Source organism: Tiliqua scincoides, chromosome 10 (genome assembly GCF_035046505.1).
Source record: "Tiliqua scincoides isolate rTilSci1 chromosome 10, rTilSci1.hap2, whole genome shotgun sequence".
In the NCBI taxonomy this organism is placed as follows: domain Eukaryota; kingdom Metazoa; phylum Chordata; class Lepidosauria; order Squamata; family Scincidae; genus Tiliqua; species Tiliqua scincoides.
In genome coordinates this window covers 14273439-14298414 of record NC_089830.1, presented here as the reverse complement: position 1 = coordinate 14298414, position 24976 = coordinate 14273439, and the positions used below count along the sequence as shown (strand labels likewise).

At 48.4% G+C, this 24976-nt stretch overlaps 1 protein-coding gene across 1 annotated transcript in view; it reads left to right on the top strand.

Annotated features, from left to right (window-relative positions):
* Nucleotides 1-3732: 3732 nt before the first annotated feature.
* The window catches only part of LOC136661501 (kin of IRRE-like protein 1), a gene marked incomplete at its 3' end in the record, with an annotated part of 72512 nt that continues 51268 nt past the window's right edge, over nt 3733-24976 (top strand). Inside the window, exons 1-2 of the mRNA XM_066638781.1 lie at nt 3733-4293; nt 5554-5730. Of these exons, the coding sequence (XP_066494878.1) occupies nt 3733-4293; nt 5554-5730 (738 nt within the window). The remainder of the gene's footprint in view (nt 4294-5553; nt 5731-24976) is intronic.

Genomic DNA, 24976 nt, shown 5'->3' with positions numbered 1-24976 from the left:
AGCGCATCATGCTACACTGTCAGCACCAGTAGTAGCAGATCAAGCGACTGGTCCCTCCTTGGAAGGCCTTCAGCCACCTCTGAATGAGGGCAGTGGTTCTCATTGGCTCTCGGCAGTCCTATCCCATTTAGGGTGCAATCCTATTCACACTTACCTGGGAATAAGCCCTATTGACTATAATGGGACTTACTTCTGAGTAATACATAGGGTTGGGCTCTCAAAAGTCTTTGTGGAGAGGCAGTGGTGTAATTAAGGTATTTGGCATCTGGAGGCACAAAAATATGAACAGCCCCCCATAGTAGTGGAGCTAAGGGGAGTAAGGGGGTACATTAGTCCAGGTACCACACCTCGACGGGGTGTCTTAGAGCAGTGGTTCTCAATCGTCTTTGCACCCACTTTTTAGAATGATAATCTGTCAGGGTCCACCAGAAGTGATGTCATTAATCTGGAAGTGATGTCATGGCCAAAAGTGACATCATCCAGGAGGAAAATTTATGACACCTCCATATGACAAAATCAAATCAATTAAGGAAATTAAAAGCTTACAGTAAGTATAAGCTTAAAAATTTATTTAAAATAAAGAAGAACCCTCCAAACTCTCCCAAGCAGTTGCTGATCTGTTTTTTGTTTTTTTTTTAAAGTCCCCAAACATCCCAAAGGATGCAATTCTATCCACACTTAACCTGGGAGTTAAGCCCCACTGACTACCATTGTTAAAAATATATACATAGCAGCCCATGAAAAGTACAGATCTGTAACATTTCCCCAAATGCAGTCACATACCATGGCAGCAACAAGTCTAATATATTACATTGAAATGAATGGGAACCCACCTGAAATTGACTTGTAACCCACCTAGTGGGTCCCAGTCCACAGTTTGAGAAACACTGTAGAGCACTTCTGGTTTTCACCAAAAAATCATAAGTGGTTTTTGGAGGCCTATAACACACATCCTCGAGGCATGGAACCCAGGGCAATAGACCCACCTGCCCCCTCTTACCTATGCCACTGTGGGGATGGGAGATGTGTGTGATCACCCAGCACAAAACTAGTGTGAGACACCATGTCTCATACGCATTTTATTGTACTGTGATCTCATATGAGGGATACAGTCAGCCAGTCTTGTGGAATCAATGGAAAAAGCACATGGCGATCTCACTCGGTGATCCTCCTCAGTGATCTCACACGCCACCTGGGGCTGCAGGTTTGGGAAGCAGGGAAGCAATTGGTAACTTTGCCAGCAACAAAAAAAAAGTTAGGGGTGCCAAGATTTGGAGCCTGCCTTGTCAGCCACCTGCAGTTTGAGCTGTAGGGAGGACATCGGAGATGACAAGTTGGCAAGACAAGACGGAGTAGGAAAGGATAGGATGGAAGAGTCACCAGCCTAAAACCGCAAATCGAACTCCACAAATACACACTCCCCACTGGCAAGCTGTATAGTATCCTACAATCAGGTGAACACCAAGTCAGAGGCGGGGGGAGGGCAACATTTCAAAGGTACCCACAATGAAGTCCAAAGTGACTGTAGGCATAACCCCAAGCAGAACTGAGAGCCAGGGTGATGTCGTGGTTCGGGCTGAGACTTGGAAGATCCAGGTTCAAATCCCCGTTTGGCCATGAAGCTTCCCGGGTGACCTTGGGCTGATCACGCTCTCTCTCAGCCTCACCTACTCACAGGGTTGCTGTGAGGACAAAAGGAAGAGAGGGACTATATAACTCACCCTGAGCTTCTTGGAGAAGAATAGAATGGGAAAAGTAAATAAATGCCCTTCTGCCGGGGTCAGGAGAGATGACTGCAGGTGTAGGAGGCCATCAGCAAATTGCCCACCATGGCCCCCCTCTCTGAGAGAGTTTGGAGATCACTCACTAGTCTTTGCTGTAGGCCCCCGACTACTGCCCAGTGACGATGCCCTCTTAGCTCCAGCCTCAGTGAGAAGAATAGACCATTCCATCTTCACAGCCATGCTCGGCGGGGAAGCAACCACACTTCTCATCATTGAGGCTCTGTACTTTTCCCACATCCAGGTTGACGGCAGGGCCTGCAGTACGAAATGCTACTCGGGGTCGGTCCAACCCTGAGGTCGACTGAAGAGGTTGCCTCAGGCTGCAGGTGGGGGACACTCCTGTAGCCTGTGTGCCCATTGCTGTTGTCGATCCCCACTCCTTGGATTCATAAAGATGGGTACAGAGCAGAAGAGGAAGTATGGACACTCTAGCCCAACACTCTCTCTCCTCCGCACTTCCTCTTCCTGTCTGAGAGTGAAGGGATAGGCATAAAGGCAGCATCTGGTACACCAGCGCTTCTTGGGCTAGCCTTGATATCAGTCCCCTCCCTGGTACTCTCTTGTACCCAATCTGCACATCTGCCAGCAATGCTCAAATTACAAGGAGGCCAGAGGGGGCCTGACCTCTGAGCTGCAGTTTTTAGAAGGCTTCTGGGATTATTTGGCTAAAATTGACAGGAAGGCACTAAGAAGACTTGTGGATATTGCTGGCACTCGTCTCTCACCCCCCCTTCCAGCCCCGTCCTGGAAACTCAATACCTATTTGCACATTATGCTCTACAGACATGCGCATGGGTTTTCTTGTTATTTTGCGCCATCACCTGTGCATGTGTGATGAGCTCACTTTAAAAGTGAACTAGGATATTGGAGCCCTTGAACATAGGGTACAGACTGCCCGTGAATGGGCATCCTGGATCACTTTGGGTGCCACATTTCCGAGTGGTCCTGCTTTTAAAGATGTGCACCAAGTCGTGGGGGGGGGTGGTACTGGTGGAGCAGACTGGTTCCTCCACCCATCCTGCTCAATGGGAGTGATAAGGGCTTGCTAACGAGGCACCTTTTTAAGCAGGGGAGAGCAACTATACCTCTGCACCCCAGCATGGCATCTTTTCCGGTGGCTTTTCTTGGTGTCTCTTCTGTATTTTTTTTTATTTTTTTTAAGATTGTAAGCCCTTTGCGGCAGGGACCAAAGATTGATTGATTTCACTATGTAAACCGCTTTGAGAACTGTTCCTGTTGAAAAGCGGTATATAAATACCGTACTGACAACAACAAAGAAGAAGAAGAAACTGCTCACTTCATAAAATCCCCACTTCATAAAGTCCCAAGAGGCACCTGAGAGGGAACACGACTGAGATGTACAAAATTACGCAGGGGATGGACAGAATGGATAGAGAGACGCTCCTTTCCCTCACACACAACATCAGAACCAGGGGACATTCACTAAAGCTGAATGTTGGGAGAGTTAGGACAGACAAAAGTAAATACTTCTGTTCCCAGCATGAAATTCGTCTGTGGAACTCCTTGCCACTGGACGCGGTGATGGCATCTGACCTCAATGTCTTCGAGAGGGGATTGGACAGATTTCTGGAGGAAAACTCCATCAGTTTACAAGCCAGGATGGGTATGTGCAACCTCCTGGTTTTATAGGTAGGCCGCCTCAGAATGCCAGGTGCAAGAGAGTGGCACCAGGATGCAAGTCTCTTGTTGTCTGGTGTGCTCCCCGAGGCATATTTTGGGCCTCCATGAGATCCAGGAATACTAGATGGGCCTTTGGCCTGATCCAGCAGGGCTCTTCTTATAAGAGGGTGTGTGAGGAGTGCCTCTGAGCATGGTCAGAAAAGAGGGTGTGTGAAGAGTACCTCTGAGCATGGACAGAAAAGAGGGTGTGTGTGAAGAGTGCCTCTGAACATGGACAGAAAAGGGGGTGTGAAGAGTGCCTCTGAGCATGGACAGAGAGACGGACCCCGAAGCCTTCCCAAGTGGATGGGAAGAGGGGCTGGAGGGGCAGCCGGCGAAGGTGCTGGGGCGCCCCCCACCCGCCGCACCAGCCTCCGCCCTCCCCGCCGCTCCGGCCGGGCTCCTCCCTGTTGTGGCTGCGGGCAGAGCGGAGGGCGGAGCGAGGCGGGCGGAGGAGGGGCCGGCGGGCGGGCGGGCCGGCGGGCTGGTGGCGGCGGGCAGCGGCTCCCGTCAAAGCGCTCGCTCGGAGCCGGTGCCGCAGCCGCGTCCCTCCGACGGTGCGATCGCGCCCGCGGCCCCTTCCTCCCCCACCCCCGCGGCCAGCAGCGGAGCGGAGCGGGCGAGCCGTGGCCATGGCGCGAGGCTGCCTCTCTTGCTCCTCGGGCGCCCGGACCCAGGCGAGCCTTCCCTTCGCGGAGGAGGGGGTCGCCTGCAACAGCCTCTGCGGAGCCCGGCTGGGGAGGGGCTGCCAGGGGGACCTGCTTCTCACCCTCCGCCCACCCCTAGTATGGAGAAGGGGAGGGGGCGTCCTGCAGCCCCGCCAGGCAAGGTGGAGAGAGCGAGCCCACCTCCCCACCCGCCCACCTCCTCGGGCAGCCATCTATTATTATTATTATTATTAACAGTATTTATATACCGCTTTTCAACTAAAAGTTCACAAAGCGGTTTACAGAGAAAAATCAAAGAACTAAATGGCTCCCTGTCCCAAAAGGGCTCACCGTCTAAAAGATGCAAAGGAATCCCAGCAGACAGCCACTAGAACAGGCACTGCTGGGGGGAGGTGGGCCAGTTACTCTCCTCCTGCTAAAAAAGGAGCACCCACTTGAAAAGTGCCTCTTACCCAATTAGCAGGATCTTCAGCATCCTCCCATCCTGCAGCCAAGTCTGGACAGTAGCAGGCATCTTTTTTTTTTTTTGCAGCGCTGTAAGGCTGCCATCCTAGCCACACTTTCCTGGGAGTAAGCCCATTGACTCTAATGGGACTGACTTCTGAGTAGACATGCCTAGGATTGGGCTGTAAGGCTGGCAGAGGCAGGCACGGATCTGCTCTGCTGGGCGGTGGGGCAGCTCCAAGGTGATGCGAGAGGGGGGGTCTCCTCTGGACCCCAGACGTTGCCAGCTGTAGTTCTGCAGGGGCCAAGATGCCCCATGCTCTCTGAGCAGACTGGCCTGTGTCCATGCATCAGCTCACTTCTAGTCCCAAGGGAGTCTGGTACTTATTGCATCTGTAGAGTGGTGAGGGCCTCCAGGGCAGATGTCTTTGGAAAAACAAATTTAGATTGCTTCAGATAGGCCTTTGGATGAGCATTCGTCATGAGAAGCTTGATGGAGCCTCCCTGTTTAGAGGCAGTGTACCTCAGTGGCAGAAGCCAGGCACAAACAACAGAGCATGTCAATTACATCATGCGCTCCGAAGCACAGCTGGCTATGGTCAGAAAGAGAGAGAGAGAGAGAGAATGCTGCACTAGAGGGCCCCTTGGTCTGATCCAGCAAAACCCATGCTCTGTTCTTATTAGAGGGGAAGGAAACCAGATGGGTCTCTTGCCTTTCCCCCCCTATCCTGGGAGAATCAGGGGAGATTAACAGGCAGGATCAGCAGGGGCTTTGCCTAACCCCATAGACATCAGGTTCATAAAGTGCATAGAGTATATGCTGAAGAGGTTCCCCTGGAACCGAACCCCATATTTCCCATAGGCTCAATGATTCAGTATCTGCTAAAACGGTATCCACTCGATTTTCCAGGAACCTACCCTAGAGGATAACAAGAACTGACTGTATATATTTAAATGAGCCACCTCTTTTGTTTTAGATGAGGAGCCCCTGGTGCCTACAGCTGGCTCTCTTCAATCAGCCGGGCATGAGAAAGCCAGAAGCCCTCCCCAAAATTTTGGATGTGTTAGAAAGCAGCTTGTCCTCTATCACAGGGGAGGAAGAAACCGCCTACATCCAAGTGTTGTCTGCAACCTACTCTGCTCTTGTTGACCATGTGAGTGTTTTAGATGGTCATGTCAGACACTGGAGCCTTCTCTGTGGGCACGCGCGTGCGCTGAGCCAGGCAGCCTGGAGGGGGCGCTGAAGCCGCTGCCTCCTCTCCCTTCACTCCATTGCCCCCAGTTTGCTTCCCTCCCTGTCTTTCCCTTCCCTTCCCCAACTCTCCAGCAGGCTCAGCCAATCAGCATCCAGCAGACTCCTGGCTTTTTCGGTTAGAATGGCTCAGGGCCCTTCACTGGCTGCAGACCAGCCAATCCGGAGCTGCTCTCCTCCTCAGCCATTTGAGCCTTTGCAGCCCGCCTTTCCAACTGCCCACTCAGCGCCAGGAGAGGCTTTTCCTCCGCAGCACAGGCGCAGCTGGGGGGAGCAGCGCAGCCAGAGACAAATCCTGCCTGTCTACTCAGAAGGAAGTCCCATTAGAGTCAGTGGGGCTTGCTCCCAGGAAAGCGTGGCTGGGATTGCAGCCTGAGAGCCCACTCCTCTGCAGGTCTACTCAGAAGGAAGTCCATTGCAGTCAGTGGGGCTACTCCCAAGAATGTGAGGGAAGGATTGCAGCCTGAGGGTGCAGCGCGGACATTCCCGTGGTGGGCTTGGAGAGGAGCTGGGCTGGAGGGGAGCAGAGCTCACAGCCTGGCATCGCTGGAGGGGAGCAGAGCGCTTGGGCTTTGTGGCGCCAGCCCTGCACCTGCTGCTGGCCCTGCCTTATCGCCTTATGGCACATGCTGGAGGCTTATCTGTAAGAATGTCACACAAAACTAATTTTTATATGATCTTAAAGGTAAACCACAGAATTGCTTCTCCAAACCTATTGGAAAAGAAGTGCATGCACAATTTCACATAGCTGTGAGCATGAAATACAGCATGATGCAGCCATCCAACCAGCCCCATTAGAGTTGATGAGACTTACTCCCAGGAAAGAGTGGCTGGGATTGCAGCCTTGGAGCCTGCTCCTGTGCATGCCTACTCAGAAGTAAGCCTCATTAGAGTCAATGACGCTTACTCCTAGGAAAGAGTGGCTGGGATTGCAGCCTTAGAGCCCACTTCTGTGGGTGGGGCTTTAATTTTTTTTTTCTTGTTTGAGAAAATGAGCAGCGGTAAGGTCTTGCAGCCACCCCTTCCCTGCCAATATTTCCTTACCCAGCATGTAATTAGTCTGTGGAACTCTTTGCCACAGGAAGCAGTGATGACAACTTGCCTAGATGCCTTTAAGAAGGGATTGGACAAATTTCTAGAGGAAAAGTTCATTACGGGTTACAAGTAATAGTAGGTAAAAGATGTTAATGTATGAGTTGTTTTTTCTAAACGAAAACCTCAGTATTCAGGTTAAATTGCTGTGTTGGCACTTTGCGATCAATAAGTGGGTTTTGGGTTGCAGTTTGGGCACTCGGTCTCTAAAAGGTTCACCATCATTGCCCTAAGTGACTCACGTATTTCTGGATCTCTGTCAGCAGATCTGAACACTTTTCCAGAGCCTGTGCCCGGATCGGATGGTTTAGGCTGATCATCTGATTCAGGATAGTGGCCAGATCACACGTCAGCCTCTCTTTCTCAAATTTGTCTGGGACTTCAGCACAATCGGGAACCCCGTCAGAATATTCCAGGTTTCTGGGAGAGGAGACAGATGGAGAAGAAAAAACACACACAACAAACTGATGTGGACTAACAATATCCGCGTAACCTCCATGGATTCCCTCAAGGAATAGTGTAGCATGTTGAGGAGCTGAGACTGACAGCAGGTCTGCACTTCAAGTGACACAGACTCAAAATTTGCAAAATTTGTCAGCAGATCTGAACACTTTTCCAGAGCCTGTGACCGGATCAGATTGTTTGGGCTTGTCATTTGATTCAGGATAGGTCAGAGTCACAAGCTTTGGGGCTGCTGAAGCAAAGAGCCAGAGGCCAAGTACACACAACAGTGCTTTCCAGATCTCCTGCTGGAACAGGCAGGTTGGTGGCAGGGGCAGTTCAGGGGAGAAACATGGGCAGTTTGGGGCAGGCAGTAGGCTGGGCAGGGGGCTGTTCAGGGGCACTACCTCACCGCCTAATCCTAATCCCCTTTCCCTGCCCTGAACCAATCCAGAAGTCTCCTTGGACTTATGCAAGCAGAATAGCTACTATAGGTTTGATGAAACCCATTGGGGGCCAGGTGGCCTATGGGGAAGTAAGTAGGAAAACATTTTACTTATCTCCTGGGCTGTCTGATACACACACACACACACACACACACCCATAGCATGCAACATGTGCTCTGTCTGCAGCACTGTGCACTGTGGGCTGGCAGGGGGGATAGGGTTGGGCCCCATGTTTCTGGCTTTGAGCCACTAAAGATGACAGGAAATTCACAATGCTTTACCTTAAAGAATCATCCACCTCTTCTCCCAGGCTAAGGGAGGTGCTGGTGTCACTGCTGAACTCACTAACCTGTGAATGAGAAAGCAAGAAGAACCAGGGAGGTGAGATGTGAGAAGCACATCTGCAGTTGGGTCCTTTCTAGTTGTCCTTCGAGGACCCTGGCGGCTGCGGTTTCTGCTACGTTCCTGACCAAATAAGGAGTAAATGGTCCCTCCCAACATCAGTGCTTCCAATCCCTTACTTGCCAGTATCTTGCTGTGGTAGGTGCCCCCACCCTCAGAGAAGCTACCGTTCTAGCTCAATGAATTCTTTGAAAAGGTCAACAGGCATGTGGATGCGGGAGAACCCGTGGACATTATATATCTGGACTTTCAGAAGGCATTTGACATGGTCCCTCACCAAAGGCTACTGAAAAAACTCCACAGTCAGGGAATTAGAGGACAGGTCCTCTCGTGGATTGAGAACTGGTTGGAGGCCAGGAAGCAGAGAGTGGGTGTCAATGGGCAATTTTCACAATGGAGAGAGGTGAAAAGCGGTGTGCCCCAAGGATCTGTCCTGGGACCGGTGCTTTTCAACCTCTTCATAAATGACCTGGAGACAGGGTTGAGCAGTGAAGTGGCTAAGTTTGCAGACGACACCAAACTTTTCCGAGTGGTAAAGACCAGAAGTGATTGTGAGGAGCTCCAGAAGGATCTCTCCAGACTGGCAGAATGGGCAGCAAAATGGCAGATGCGCTTCAATGTCAGTAAGTGTAAAGTCATGCACATTGGGGCAAAAAATCAAAACTTTAGATATAGGCTGATGGGTTCTGAGCTGTCTGTGACAGATCAGGAGAGAGATCTTGGGGTGGTGGTGGACAGGTCGATGAAAGTGTCGACCCAATGTGCGGCGGCAGTGAAGAAGGCCAATTCTATGCTTGGGATCATTAGGAAGGGTATTGAGAACAAAACGGCTAGTATTATAATGCCGTTGTACAAATCTATGGTAAGGCCACACCTGGAGTATTGTGTCCAGTTCTGGTCGCCGCATCTCAAAAAAGACATAGTGGAAATGGAAAAGGTGCAAAAGAGAGCGACTAAGCTGATTACGGGGCTGGGGCACCTTCCTTATGAGGAAAGGCTACGGCGTTTGGGCCTCTTCAGCCTAGAAAAGAGACGCTTGAGGGGGGACATGATTGAGACATACAAAATTATGCAGGGGATGGACAGAGTGGATAGGGAGATGCTCTTTACACTCTCACATAATACCAGAACCAGGGGACATCCACTAAAATTGAGTGTTGGGCGGGTTAGGACAGACAAAAGAAAATATTTCTTTACTCAGCGCGTGGTCAGTCTGTGGAACTCCTTGCCACAGGATGTGGTGCTGGCGTCTAGCCTAGACGCCTTTAAAAGGGGATTGGACGAGTTTCTGGAGGAAAAATCCATTATGGGGTACAAGCCATGATGTGTATGCGCAACCTCCTGATTTTAGGAATGGGTTAAGTCAGAATGCCAGATGTAGGGGAGAGCACCAGGACGAGGTCTCTTGTTATCTGGTGTGCTCCCTGGGGCATTTGGTGGGCCGCTGTGAGATACAGGAAGCTGGACTAGATGGGCCTATGGCCTGATCCAGTGGGGCTGTTCTTATGTTCTTATGTTCTTATGTTAATGGAGCACCTCTTTGCTGCATTTTTCTCTCCAGAAACCAGGACTCCTGCAACCCTGCCCAGATGGTAAAGATGTAGGAATAAGACTGGACTCACTCACAAAAGACCAGGTGCGGTTGTGGGACACTTGGGAATCTCTGCAACACCCTCAAATCATCACTACCCTAAAGTGCTCTCCCTACCTTGGGTTTGGAGCAGACAGTTTCTGGATCTGAATGGTCTTAACTAGACACATTAGATTTTGCCCATGGAATGTGAAATACATCGTCTTTTAATGGCTTTCACTACAGAAAATCTATCATACAGAAACCCTTCCTCCAGCACAAACCTGCAATGTGGAACAAACAGTATTTATTATTATTATTTTGCTCTTCCTCCAAAGAGTCAGGCTGGCATACATTCGATCCTCTGCCATTTTATCCTAATGACCTTACACCAGGGGTGTCCAAAGTTTTTGGCAGGAGGGCCACATCATCTCTCTGATGTTGTGTCAGGGGCCGGGGGGGGGAGGAGGAATTAATTTACATTTAAAATTTGAATAAATTTGCATAGATTTACATAAATGAATATATTAAAGATGAACTTATATGATTGAATGAAGGTCTTGCAATAGCTCAAGGCCTATAAAAGGCCTTGCACAAAGCAAGGCTGGCCTTTCCTTTGCTGCCGCTACTGCATTACTGACATGGAACAGCAAGCAGTGGAGGGAGCCCTCAATCCACAGCTCACAAAAGAGGTCAAACAGTCGCCCTCACGCTGAGAGCAGTTGCATCTGGCCAGTGTGGGTTCCAACAAATCTCCGGACGGCCAGAGGCTCATTGGAGACTTGGGGCTCCCTGAGGGCTGCATTGAGAGGCCTTGAGGGCCGCAAGTGGCCCCAGGGCCGGGGTTTGGGCACCCCTGCCTTACACAGTAGGTAAGGCTGAGATATTGTGACTGGCTCAAAGTCACCAAGCAAGCTTCAGGACCAAATGCAGATTTAAACCCAAGCCTCCCTGAGACTCATCCTACACGCTAATCACTATACCTCTCTCTCTTCTCATTGTGGAGCTACACAAATATTGTTGTGGTACTGTTGTGCCCCTCCTTAGGTTGGACCGAGTTGCAGCCCAGCAACCCCACATTTATTTATTTATTGATTGATACAAGTATTTATATACCGCCTTTCTTTTGGTCGTCAGATTTCTCCTCAGACTTTAATCCAAGGCGGTTTACGTAGGCAGGCTGTTCTAAACCCCCATAGGGATTTTTACAATTGAATATTTCTAGTCTTTCCTAGAACTCCTCGTTCCAACTGGATTCCTTCCCGGTCTGGTCTCTCTCTGGCCCTTCGCCTCCCACGCTCCACTTGATGGCAACTCCTCTCTGCCACTGAGGGTCAGCTCATCTGTATATCAGCGTGTGGTCAGTTCTCTGGTACTTCCGGTTGTTTCGAACTGGCAGCCTCAGATCTTCAGGCATACAAGGCGGCAACTCTACCAACTGAACCAGACCTCCACATCTAGAACCACATCTAGAAGGCACCTTGGGAGAATCAAAAATCCACTTACCTCATCGGGTTCTGGAGACGCCATGTTTCAAGCACACAAAGGAGGCTCACCCCAACAAACCCTATGAAAAAACTGATGCAACAAACTAGGGCTACAAAAAAAGAAAGAAAGAAAATGCCCTGGAATGCTACAGCCTAACACAAGAGCTTCCAGAGCAATAAACAAACACAACAAAGATGGATGTATCCAGTGTATGATGAATGCAGCAAAAAAAAACAAAAAAAAACAAAAACAGTGTATGCAGCAAAACTAAAGCTATTCAGAAATGTTAATGGCCAAGAGCTTCCACAAAAGAAACTCTATGTACATAGATAACCAGTGCCAAAATGTCTCCTCCTGCCTAGGAGCCCAAAGCCCCAAGCTCATAGGACTTGATAAGTCAACCACCAGCCCTTTGCGACATCAAGAGACTGCAGTGCCTGGCAGCCATGACCTAGGACCATTCAGCTTGGTGAGTGTCATAATGTTTCTCCAGGAGGTGTGAGAAGTTTGTCTTTGGTTCCCCTTCAAAACATCCCTCCCACACTGGCTACCAAAACCTGCCATTTATGTAGTCATAGTCTGCTTTTCCTTGGTCCTTCCTTTCTTCACCTCCATGATTCCACTATGGTGTTTCCTAAAGTGTGTTCCTAGGCACACTGGTTCTCCCTGTGATCCCTTCGTGAGCTCCGTAATCACACCATTAAGTGGCTGCCATCTGCCCCCAGCTGGTTTACTCATCTGCCTTCCTGCCTTCCATTGTAGCTCTCCTTCCTCATTCTCCTCCTGTTCTAGCTCTTCACCAATAGTCAGTGTTGGGCTCTGTACTTTGCCACTCTGTGCATATCCCAGAGCTCTGGGGCTCTCAAAGACTCCACGCATGTGCTGGAAGACCATCTTGAGACACCTTTTGGGAACGCAACGGACTCCGGCGTCACCAAAGTTTCAGAACTTCAAGATGTCAGAGGGGGGGTGAGCATAAACAGAATGCTAGACACAGGGAAGTGGCAGCAAGATGCAATCTTGTGGTCTTGTGTGATCCCCGAGGTATCTGGTGGGCCGCTGTGAGATACAAGAAGCTAGATCGGATTGGCCCTGGGCCTGATCCAGCAGCGCTGTTCCTATGTTCTAATGAGAAGTGCTGCCCCAGTGGCGTACCTATGCCATCTGTCACCCAGGGCATCCTAAACGTTTAGTGCCCCCCCCCCACTGTGAGTTGGGACCCATTAGGTTTGTTATTGGCCAATATCAGGTGGGTCTCCATTCATTTAAAAGTGTTAAATTTAAATTTTTAATAAAACACCCACCTCCTTGCAGGACAGTTAGCAGTTACTTTGCAAACTGCGGGACCTTCGCTCTTTGCAGGGCAGTTAGCAGCTACCTTGCAAACTGCGGGACCTTCGCTCTTTGCAGGGCAGTTAGCAGCTACCTTGCAAACTGCGGGACCTTCGCTCTTTGCAGGGCAGTTAGCAGCTTCCTTGCAAAGCTGCAGGAGCTCCACTCTTTGCAGGGCAGTTGGCAGCTACCTTGCAAACTGCAAGAGCTCCGTTCTTTGCAGGGCAGTTGGCAGCTACCTTGCAAACTGCTGGAGCTTTGCTCTTTGCAGGGCAATCCCAAACTGTTTTAGACAGCAACTGCATTACTATCACAACAACAGCTATGCGACAAGAAGATAAAAAACAGCAAGACATCTTTGCCACGTTGAACTCAAGTTTTGAGAACCAGTGTCTCCCAATGGCTTCTATTCTTTTTCCTCCTATCAGAAAAATCTTACAGAGAGCTTTTCTGAGTTAATGAACAAAACACGCTGCAAAAGATTTGCAGTGAGCAGAGTTCAGATGGACACCCCAAATTCTTGGCATGATGAGCAGAGACCCAAGAGCGCAGGAGAATCCAAAGAGTGGCAAGACCAATCTGTATGGGATATGTGAAACAACAATGACATGTATCCATTCCGTTCCACTCAAAGTATGCTTTTTGAAATGTTCTAACTCACTGCTTGAAGAATGCAAAGCAAAGATGGGACTGAGGAGTTTCTTGAAGGACAGCTGCGTTTCTGTTTGGATCCAGTGACAGGGAAGATCTGAAAAGAGTTGTAATAGAGCAACAAAAAGATACACACACAGGTGTTACTGCAAGCATAATCACAATCTAAACAAAAGTTAAACACCTGAGGAAATTTAAACAAGAGTAGTTACCTAGTCACTGCAAGGTCAACAATGTGGATTCCAGGTGACCTTCCCTGGGAGGAACTGCATCACAGCGTAGATGGCTTCCCAATAGTAGCCTAGCAGCCCAATCCTTTCAAACCCCCTGTGCAGCAATGCAGCTGCCCCAATGTGGTGCCTCCTGGGGAGTAAGAGAACACAGATTCCCTTGCCCCAGGCAACAAGCCCGTGCCCTGGCAAGGAGTCTACTCAGACCTGCGCCAGCTCCATAGCTGGCATAAGTCTGCATGAACCTGGGTTGGGGGATCGAGGCTGGGAAGGGGGGTAGGATTCGGCAGAAACCTCCACTGCCAAACCTGCCCACCTTCCTGGTCCCAATCCACCCTCCTTCCTGCCTTGTTGCTGCCTCATTCCACCCACCTGCCACCCACCACTTGAACAAATGCCCGTGGGTGACTGGGGGAGGCAGTGGCGTAGCTGGAGGGGGATGGCGCAGCCAGTCTGGCGGGGGGCAAGTGGTCCCTCCCTTTGGAGCCATTCCCGGTAGGGGGAGCAAAACGGAACCATATGGGAATGGCTCCGAAGGGAGGGGCCACTTGCCCTCCACGCTGAGGCTCCCTGCCAGCTGAGTGCTCTGCCCCCCCTCCAGCTACGCCACTGGGTGCAGGCAGGTGTGCGGAGCCAGCTGCTTGCAGGGACCAGGGCGTGCCACCTTCTGTGACAGACAGAAAGCACCTAGTGACACCAGAACACTCATTCCGACACTGCTGAATTCCAGGGCCTAAATCTGGTTTCTACTTCCACATCAGCCATGGTCATGATTCTGCAGGTATTTGACTGATTGCAAGTTCAAAGCACATACTGTACTCACCAGTTCTTCCCTGCAGTATTCCGGTGGGTGCTTTCCTGTTGGCGAACACAGCCTGGCACAGTGGGACATAAGTCCCTGGAAGCCTTTTTTGCTGTGCTCGCTGAAGACCCGGTGTAAGAGGGTCTTGGTGGCACCACCAACCAATTTGCCTTCCTCAGTTCTGCCTTCCTCACCGGTTTCATTTTGAAGCCCTGAATGGGTGAGAGAGAAAGCCAATCAATCAGAGATGCCTGCTGGACCTTTTTCTTCTTTTAACTACAAAGTCTGTTTTGTTCTCTTATTTGTTTGTGCCTATCTCCATGCACGGGAAATCCCCTTTTCTTTCCAACTTCCTCAGTCCATCCCAAGCCACCACTGCCCTCTCTGCTTTTTGACCTCTTTATCTAACTGTGCCTTATGAGTGGGCAGAAAAAGACAGCTTCACGCAATTTTTATTTATTTTTTCAATAGATTTCTATCCTGCCCTTCTCCAGAACAACAGGAAGTCCAGGGTGGGTCACAATCACAAATTAAAATTCCAGAAAAAAACAAATTACAATGAACTTAAAAATATATCAAAATACAATAAATAAAACATGAAGTTTAAACACACACACCCCCCCCCCCTCCAAGGTAGGGGAACATTTGTTCCCCTACCTTGGGGCTGCATTGTGGCTACACCAGTGCTGGAAAGTTGGATAGGATTGGGCCCTTAGGCACTACTGTAAGCCCCATAGATCCCCAATGGGCCATCCAAGGCAGTACAAGCTGAAATCCCCTATAGCTGCTTTGGGTACTTTTTTTATAAATATTAACAGTGAGGGAGAAATGCTTTAAATAAATAGATACCTGAAAGGATTCTGGAGGAGAAAGTTCACCACTTTGACAACGTTCTCACTCGCGAGCACGCCAAAACCTAAGAACGGCATGTTGCTTTCACCCATCCTTTGCGTTTTACTCTTTTCAAAGAAGTGTTACTTCCACATCAGCCATGGTCATGATGCTGTAGGTATTTGACTGATTGCGAGTTCAAAGCACATACTGTACTCACCAGTTCTTCCCTGCAGTATTCCGGTGGGTACTTTCCTGTTGCCAAACATTTCCTGACACAGTGGGACATAAAGCCCTGGATGCCTTTTTTGCTGTGCTCCCTGAAGACCCGGTGTAAGAGGGTCTTGGTGGCAGCACCAACCAATCTGCCTTCCTCAGTTACATCACGGGTTTCATTTTGAAGCCGTGAATGGGTGAGAGAGAAAGCCAGTCAATCAGAGATGCCTGCTGGACCTTTTTCTTCTTTTAACTACAAAGTCTGTTTTGTTCTCTTATTTGTTTGTGCCTATCTCCATGCACGGGAAATCCGCTTTTCTTTCCAACTTCCTCAGTCCATCCCAAGCTACCACTGCCCTCTCTGCTTTTTGTCCTCTCTATCTAACTGTGCCTTATGAGTGGGCAGAAAAAGACAGCTTCACGCAATTTTTATTTATTTTTTCAATAGATTTATATCCTGCCCTTCTCCAGAACAACAGGAAGTCCAGGGTGGGTCACAATCACAAATTAAAATTCCAGAAAAAACAAATTACAATGAACTTAAAAATATATCAAAATACAATAAATAAAACATGAAGTTTAAACAACCCCCCCAAGAAGGTTCAACAGAAAGGCAAAACAAAATCAACAGGTACCAAGGTACACAGTAATTGTGCACTGTTTTTGTTCCCCTCCTCCTAAAAAAATGTGTATTTAAATGTAAATTTTGATGAAAGAGAAGAGTTAAAAGGACTCAAAGCCTAGCAGTTAGTGATGGCCTTTGATCTCCCTTGAAACTGGTTATTTCTCAGATACTTCACAACATCCTGTGGTAAGGAGTTACAAAGAACATAAGAACAGCCCCACTGGATCAGGCCATAGGCCCATCTAGTCCAGCTTCCTGTATCTCACAGCGGCCCACCAAATGCCCCAGGGAGCACACCAAATAACAAGAGTCCTCATCCTGGTGCCCTCCCTTGCATCTGGCCTTCTGACATAACCCATTTCTAAAATCAGGAGGTTGCGCATACTCATCATGGCTTGTATACCATAATGGATTTTTCCTCCAGAAACTTGTCCAATCCCCTTTTAAAGGCGTCTAGGCTAGATGCCAGCACCACATCCTGTGGCAAGGAGTTCCACAGACCGACCACACACTGAGTAAAGAAATATTTTCTTTTGTCTGTCCTAACCCGCCCAACACTCAATTTTAGTGGATGTCCCCTGGTTCTGGTATTATGTGAGAGCGTAAAGAGCATCTCCCTATCCACTCTGTCCATCCCCTGCATAATTTTGTATGTCTCAATCATGCCCCCCTCAAGCATCTCTTTTCTAGGCTGAAGAGGCCCAAACGCCGTAGCCTTTCCTCATAAGGAAGGTGCCCCAGCCCCGTAATCTTCTTAGTCGCTCTCTTTTGCACCTTTTCCATTTCCACTATGTCTTTTTTGAGATGCGGCGACCAGAACTGGACACAATACTCCAGGTGTGGCCTTACCATAGATTTGTACAACGGCATTATAATACTAGCCGTTTTGTACTCAATACCCTTCCTAATGATCCCAAGCATAGAATTGGCCTTCTTCACTGCCGCCGCACATTGGGTCGACACTTTCATCGACCTGTCCGCCACCACCCCAAGATCTCTCTCCTGATCTGTCACAGACAGCTCAGAACCCATCAGCCTATATCTAAAGTTTTGATTTTTTGCCCCAATGTGCATGACTTTACACTTACTGACATTGAAGCGCATCTGCCATTTTGCTGCCCATTCTGCCAGCATGGAGAGATCTCAGTGCACCAGCACAATATTCACAGGTAATGAGAACAGAGTCAGATAACTAGAAGTAGGTAGCAATTCTGCCCCTCGAACATAAGCAAATGCACATATAAAGAGAAACTGAGCTGTCATGGGTGCAGCTTCTCGTATTACAGAGTTCCCACCACCTCATAGGTGCAGAGAGGAGTACACCCATCGCAGCAATCTTCTGTCAAAGTCCCTGTGGGTATGCATTAATGGAATCTGTGCATGTGCCGGTCAACTATCTGAGGAGTTACATTTTTATTATCCCTGTCATTCGAGGATGACTTACCAAATCAGATTCAAATATCAGGGAAGAAAGTCCTCTGAGGCTGAGCTTCCGAACCCCAAGTTTCCCATGATCCAGCCACTGAAGGAGAGAGTCTTTTGACATGATGTTTCCAAGCTCCTTCACACGGTTCAGGAGCAACTGAAAGCCCAAGAAGGACAACAGAAACAAATTAATTGGGATGAACACTTTGGTTCACTTTGTTGAGCTCTTTGCAGATGAGTGTTCATGACTTTATCTACCACATACAGATGCAGAGGGCACAGCTATATCACTGGTTTAAATTTGGTGAAAAGCCATTTCCTCTCCTCAGAGCATCCTGTGAACTTTATTTCTGTGAGCAGAGCCAGAAAACTCTTGCATTGGCAGTGCCATCACAATTCCCAAGATTTGCTGGAAGGAACTGCATCAGTTGAACTGAACAGGCAATGGATAGAAGTTTAGAGCATAGAGTTGCCTGGACACACCCAGAAACATCTATCACAGTCTCTTCTGCAAGCTGAAGCAAAGACTCAAAGATTGAATTCCAAGTCATTCACATGCCTTGTCTCCCTGACCTTGAGGTCATAGATTCAGGGCAAAGCCAGCCCAGAGGGTATAAAATTCACACACTCCTCTGTAAACACAAGTAGACTCTAACTGATCATTTGATGCCCTGTAATGGTGCCCATAATTTGCCATTCACATGCCAACCAATCTTTAGGACAATTGGTTTCCATAGCAGTTACATGGCCTAATCCAGTGGTTCCCAAACTTTTTCGACTGGTGGCTCTCTTGATCTACTGGTGGCTCTCCATTAGGGCTACAATCCTATGCAGGCAGGTTTTTCACAAGGATTCTGTGGCTCCCCTAGCTGATTTCCATGGCTCTCTGGGAAGCCACAACTCACAGTTTGGGAACCACTGGCGTAATCCTATCCAGGGAAAGGCTGCGGAGTGCATCGCCACTAATGAAGCCTCTCAACTACTGCAGTACCCCTCACCTTCTGGTAGAACATCACTGCTGTTTCATAGAGCCATGCATGCTCTTCAGCCCCAAAGATATCCAGAAGGAACTCAACTATGCCAACCAAGGAGTGTGAGCTGGAGAGGAGAATCCTGGAATAGGTAACAGGACCATGCAAAAAAAAGAAAGAAAAAGGAAAAGAGGCACTAAAGATGTCAGTGGAAGACAAATGATGCACATTCACATCCCACAACTTCAGCTATCTGACACTCCTTGAGAAACCCAGCAGTCTTCCTCCTACCTTACTAAGCTGGACAATCCCTCACTAAAACATTGAGGACTGCTCAGCTGATCCCAGCACTCGGTTTCCTCTGTCACGGTTCTCATGATCTTACAGAGAAGCTGGAGTGTTTTCAGGGGCTCTCTGCAAGCAAGATAAAAGAAGTAAGACCAGGAGGGTCACCGCCACAGATACACCTGGAGTGTGACTAAGGGTCCCACTTCTATAGAATCCAAGAGTTTCATTTAAGTCAGAAATGGAACAAGTTGCTGGCTCAGGAGTAATCTTCTTTTTATTTTGAGAGTGTGAGATTGTAAGGTCAATATCCCAGATGAGCGCATGTCCAAGGGAACCCTGGCCTGGGTGCCAAATCTGGGATTCCAACAAATCAGTGCGCCCGGTGAGCAGATCTTACCGTTCAGCCTGGGCGCTGCATGTGGTCCTCCACGATCAGGAGACAGAGATGCTCTGGGCAGTCGCATGTGCCTGAATGTCCTGTCACGTGGCCTTCTGGGACGCCAGGCAGCAGATGTGACTGCCCAGAGCGTCCCCCAATCATGGAGGATTACACATGGCGCCTGGGTGGAACGGAATGATGTAGTCCAAACAGGAACTGCTTTTCCTGTGTGTGGTGGTAGTGAGTTTGGCCACTGTGGTCCAAGAGGAAAAAAGGGCCACAGCCTGGCCAAGTGGCCATGGCTGAGTTGTATCCTCCATGCCTTGCAAGCACCGTGTTCCAGATTCAGTACCTGGCATGGTCAATCCAAAAGCTAGCACCAAAACCCAAAAAATCTCTTGCAGAGACAACTTACCTCACATTGTTGCCGTCCTTCAAGGAGACCGAGATTTGCCCCAGCAAAGTCATAAGCAACTTCGGAAACTGCTCTCTCACCCTTTTTTTGTTGGCAGCAGCACAGAGAAAGCTCCTCATGGCTTGGGTGGCATGTTGCTAGGAGACAAGGAAAAAGAGATGCCCGGTGCTTTTACCACTTCTTCTTTGTCCCGGACCAGAATGCCATGCAGCAGAGGGTGAGATCCTGTGTGTATGCACCTGCTCATCTCTCTCAGCTGCAGGGGGAGTCCTCCACTGCAATCTGCCTGGTACCTGCCGGGGACTGGGCTCGTCCTCCACCCCCTTCCCCTCACTTCCTCACCAACCCGAACTCCAGCTGAGGCAGGGTTGGCCCAATCCTGACCGAGGGTGAAAAATACAAATGACCCCCTTCCTGTTCATGAACTCAGCTGGGCAGAAGGTTTCCTGCACAATCCCCAGTGATAGGAATGGATCCTGCATCTTTTTCTTTCACAGTCTCCACTCATTTCACTAGGACTTGAAGAAAAGGGCATCCCCATGGGGTCAGATGGGTTTGTCTCTCACTCAGCCACAGTTCAAAAATCTCTCACCTGCAGTGAGCACTTCATATTGTCTCTTGGCAGGTCTCCCATATTGGAGTTTGCAACAAAGTGGTACTCTTGTAACTGTACCAGCGGGGAGGTCATAAGGCTAGGCGGATAATGGTAGTGGGATAAGGTGTTCTCTCTATCTTTTCTATCCTCCGGTAAAGCATACCTAGAGGACAATCCTCAGGCTTTACTTCCTTCCTGCTCCCTCTTCCCCTGAAAAGAAGCCATGGAGCTAGACAGACTAGCTATGGGATTCACTTCCATCCTCTCAAACTCACATGCATGTTCCTTAAATTAACTGATGTCTGAGTCTTGAACTCAAGTCTCATACAAAGCTGCCGATCTCGGCTTTCCTGCAAAATGCATCTTTTGGGGTTTGGTCTCTGCCAACAACCCAGCATTGGATGGAGAGCTACATTGCAAAGATGTCAGCAACAGCAGAGATTTTCAACCCTTTTCATTTCATGGTACACTGACAAGGTGCTCAAATTGTCAAGGCGCACCATCAGTTTTGGACAATTAACAAGGCACATTGCACTACAAGTGCGGGGCTTGCACACCCCAACGGCCCTACTGATAAATGACCCTCTCCCAAACTCCTGCAGCACCCCTGTGAACCACTGGCAGCACACCAATGTGCCATGGCGCACTGGTTGAAAATCCCTGTGCTAGAGTATACCACATCAAGAGCAGTCCCTCCAACAGAAATCAGTTCTCTCCTTCCTTCCTGACAAAAGGAGAGCACATCATGCACGAGGGACAGTCATTCACACTTGTGGTTCAAACCCTGAAATCATATTCTGGATTGTTGTGGATATTAACATTCATTGATATTGAAGAAGTTGATATTCTCCAGGGTAAATTTTGGTGTGTAGATTTTGCCCTCAGTACCAACTCCCGTGGCTTCTCTCTCCTTGCATGCAGCTGCAGGATATACTCATACACTACTGGGAGAAGGGAATCGTGACACAGTTCCACAGCACAACTCTTACCACACTTGTCTGCTCTTCTGGCTTTCCCCGCATCTCATACAGCAAGGCTTCAAGGAGCAGGGTTGTATCTGCACAGGCAAACACCACCGGCCAGTGCTCCTGACAAGCGCTGTGAATTGAAAAACAGACAGTTAGGTCCCTTGGGCCAGGCGTGGCAACATCTGCCTACCTTACTGATGGCCCCCTCCAACCTGGAGTCAGCCTTGGTGCCGCCCTATGTAGCATGCTCTTTGGCAAACTACAAGCCCCAGGATTCCTTACTTTCTTCTGGCATTCCTACATGTCAGATGTACCCACAGGGAGCAGTAACTGAGCAAGAAGAACTGTAAGAATCATGAACACTGGAATCCCAGAGAGAGTGCAAAACTGTCCGATACCATCTCACTTAGCATTGCCTATTCTGACTGGCGATGGTTCTTCAGCATTTCCGAGAGGGGTCAAATCCACTGTTAATTCAAAACAGGCCAATGAGACATCTGGGGGGGGGGGTTGACACCCTAGTGACCAAAATTCTGGAAAGCATGGCTTTTAGGAATAATGCCATCATGTTACGAATAATACCATCATGAGATCATTTGATGCAGAATTTCATCCATTGATTGCGGGGAAATATTCACTGCATTTATTTTCTGGCCATTATTATTATTCACTTCATGTCATGACTATTACTATCTCTCAGTCTCACCTACCTCACAGGGATGTTGTGAGGACAAAATAAAGGGAGGAACCACACACACCATCCTGAGCTGCTTAGAGGAAGGGTGGTATAAAAATGTGAATGAATTAATATGATTAATTAATAATTAAATAATTATGTTGCATGAGGAGACAAAAAATTATGGGCCCCAGTTGTCAAGTGACCTAGCTACGCCACTGTATATATTTCAGGATATCTGGAGGCCATTATTTGCTATAATAACCTAAGCTGCATGAAGTGTTGATTTGCAGATACTTTGTATATGTGTGTCTGTTTAAATATACATTCCCCCCCCCTTTTTTTAAGTATGTAACTCATAAGCATGTATCCATGTAATGCTATTTTTGGGGGGTTTCTGTTTAAGCAATAAAATTAAAATAAAATGTCTGTACAGGTCTCCAGTGCCCACAGAACTGCCACTACATCTCAGCCAGGCACAGAAGCATGCACATACATAATGAGCCTATGGGTGCAATCCTAACCCCTTATGTCAGTGCCTTCCAGCACTAAGGGCCATGCAGCTCCGAGGTAAGGGAACAAACATTCCCTTACTTTGAGGAGGCCTCCATGAGTGACACCCAACTGCAGGTTGCAGCACATGTTCCATTGGCACCGCTATGCCAGTGCTGGAAAGTACTGACATAAGAGGTGAGGATTGCGCCCTATGTCCGTGTTTCTCAACCAATGCTATGTGCACCACCAGCGATACTTGAGGTTGTGTCTGATGGTACTTGTGGGACCCCCAGGCATCTGCTTCTGGCAGCAAGACAAATGAACTGATGTGACCAACTTCAGTAGGAGGCTTGGCTCAGTGAGCAGCAGGCTTTTCACCTACTCTAAAAAGCCCTCCTGTTCACCCTGAGCCTCTTCCTGATTGGTGTTTGTCATGTGGCATCTGGCCTCTCAACCCAGAAGTAACTGGCAATCACTTCTGCTGGTACTTCCAATAGGTGGATCATGCAAAGTGGTACAGTGTGGGATGAACATTGAGGAACGCTGGTCTATGTGCATACAAGGCTACAATTTCTGGCTCCTAATACAAATCAAGTTTGAAATATTAGGAAACTAAACCATGAACTAGATGTGACCGGACACCCGTAGAGATGCTCCAGAACAGAGAGTATTCTTCATTCTGGTAGGCAGGCAGAGAGGGTAGTGGGGAACCCTGCTTTAAGTTTGTCCTGGGTGCAGAGACATGATACTTAGGGTCCAATCCTATCCAACTTTCCAGTACTGGTGCCGCCATGCAAACAGGGCATGCGCTGCATGCTGTGGTGGGGAGGCAGTCACAAAGGCCTCCTCAAGGTATGGGAACATTTGTTCCCTTACCTTGGGGCTGCATTGTGGCTACACCAGTGCTGGAAAGTTGGATAGGATTGGGCCCTTAGGCACTACTGTAAGCCCCATAGATCCCCAATGGGCCATCCAAGGCAGTACAAGCTGAAATCCCCTATAGCTGCTTTGGGTGGTTTTTTATAAATACTAACAGTGAGGGAGAAATGCTTTAAATAAATAGATACCACAAAGGATTCTGGAGGAGAAAGTTTACCACTTTGACAACGTTCTCACCAGCGAGCACAGCAAAAGCTAATAACGCCATGTTGCTTTCACCCTTCCTTTGTGTTTTACTCTTTTCAATGAAGTGTTCCAGCAATGTCTCAACCTGTCAGGAAAGCAAAGGGCCACTGCTAAGGTACCCAGAAGCAAAATGTCTCAGAGGCTGATGCCGTCCTAGGCAGGGCAACATCCATGAGGCCAGGTGAGATGAATTCCTCAGGTAGCAGACTGGTGGACGGGGGAGGGTGACCAGATGTCATAACGGCAAAAAGAGGATCAGGCACCCCCAAATGTAGGAATTCCAAGAAAAATGTAGGACATGACACAATAAAAGCTATGAATCATATATTGATTTCATGTGGTTAATTTAAACACTTAGGGCACAATCATAAAAGAATATTACTTCTTAAATTCAAAACTCTATTACTTATAATTTATTACATTTAACATTAATTACAAGACAGTTCTGTGCTGCCTGCAGGGGCCCACTCACAGGGAAAAGGAGGACATTAAAGTTCTTTTCCAGGACACGAGGTTAAAAAGAGGATATGTCCTGGAAAAAGAAGATACCTGGTCACCCTGTGGGGGGGACGGGGACCCAACTCCATTTGTTGGTTTCTGCCCACCGATTTGCTGCCCAAGGCAATTGCTAAAAAACCTTTACTAAACCTTTTTCTCCTCCCACTGCCTGGATTTGAAAACAAAGAAGGAGATGGAGTGAGAAGAGGAACAAGAAGAGCAGTTCTCTCTCCTTCACGCCAAACTCCCTCTCCATCTCTCCCTTCCCTATGAGAGAAGAGTGTATGACTGCATTTAGGAAAATAAATAATTTAGGAAAATATTTAGGGAAATGATATAGACAATCCATCAATCCTTCTCTCTCCAAGTGACCCCTCCCTTCCCCCTGAGCACATGAAAGAAAGGTGATCACTTTGCATCGGTGAAGGGAGGGGCTGAGTGAATTGGAGGACTGATTGATGGATTGTCTTCTTAATGATCTTACATCACAAAGGTCAACAAGGCTGTTTTTAAATCACCTGAACAAAAAGTTTTTTTAATTTTTTTAAAAATTGATTTGCTATAGTGCGTTTTTTTGCCATCCACTTAAGTGCTTGGAATGGAACCCACACGAATAATGAGGCTCTACCTGTAGATCTAGCGCATGTTTTCCAGCTGAAAGCTGACATGAAACAAACCTGTTTCCAGTCCACTCAAAGTACCTGAGAAATAACTAGTTTCCACTGTATTACTCTTTTCTTGCAAGCTAGCTAGCTGAATGCTTGAATATTTTAGTATTCCTATGTACGTACATTTGTACTCTGACCTTCCTCTAAGGATCACACAATGGTAGACGGAGATCTAGACATTTGCCCAGCATGCTTCAGTCCTAAATATCTCTTTGATTAACCTCACCAGGCCTTGTGTCTTGCTGGCACATCAGGGAGAAGGCGCCCCAACTCGGGGTGATAGGGTCCTGCTGCAAACGTAGACATAGGGTACCTTACAGCCTGATGCTATGCGGCCGCTGTGCTGATTGCCCAGGGCTGAGTGCGCTTTGTCTGCTGATTCCAATGTGCCATCATGTTGGAGAGGTTAACTGTGGGGGGAGGGGGTGAAATGGTTGGCAACCTTCAGTCTCAAAAGACTATGGTATAAGCTTACAGCAGCCGGAATTCCCAGGCGGTCTCCCATCCAAGTACTAACCA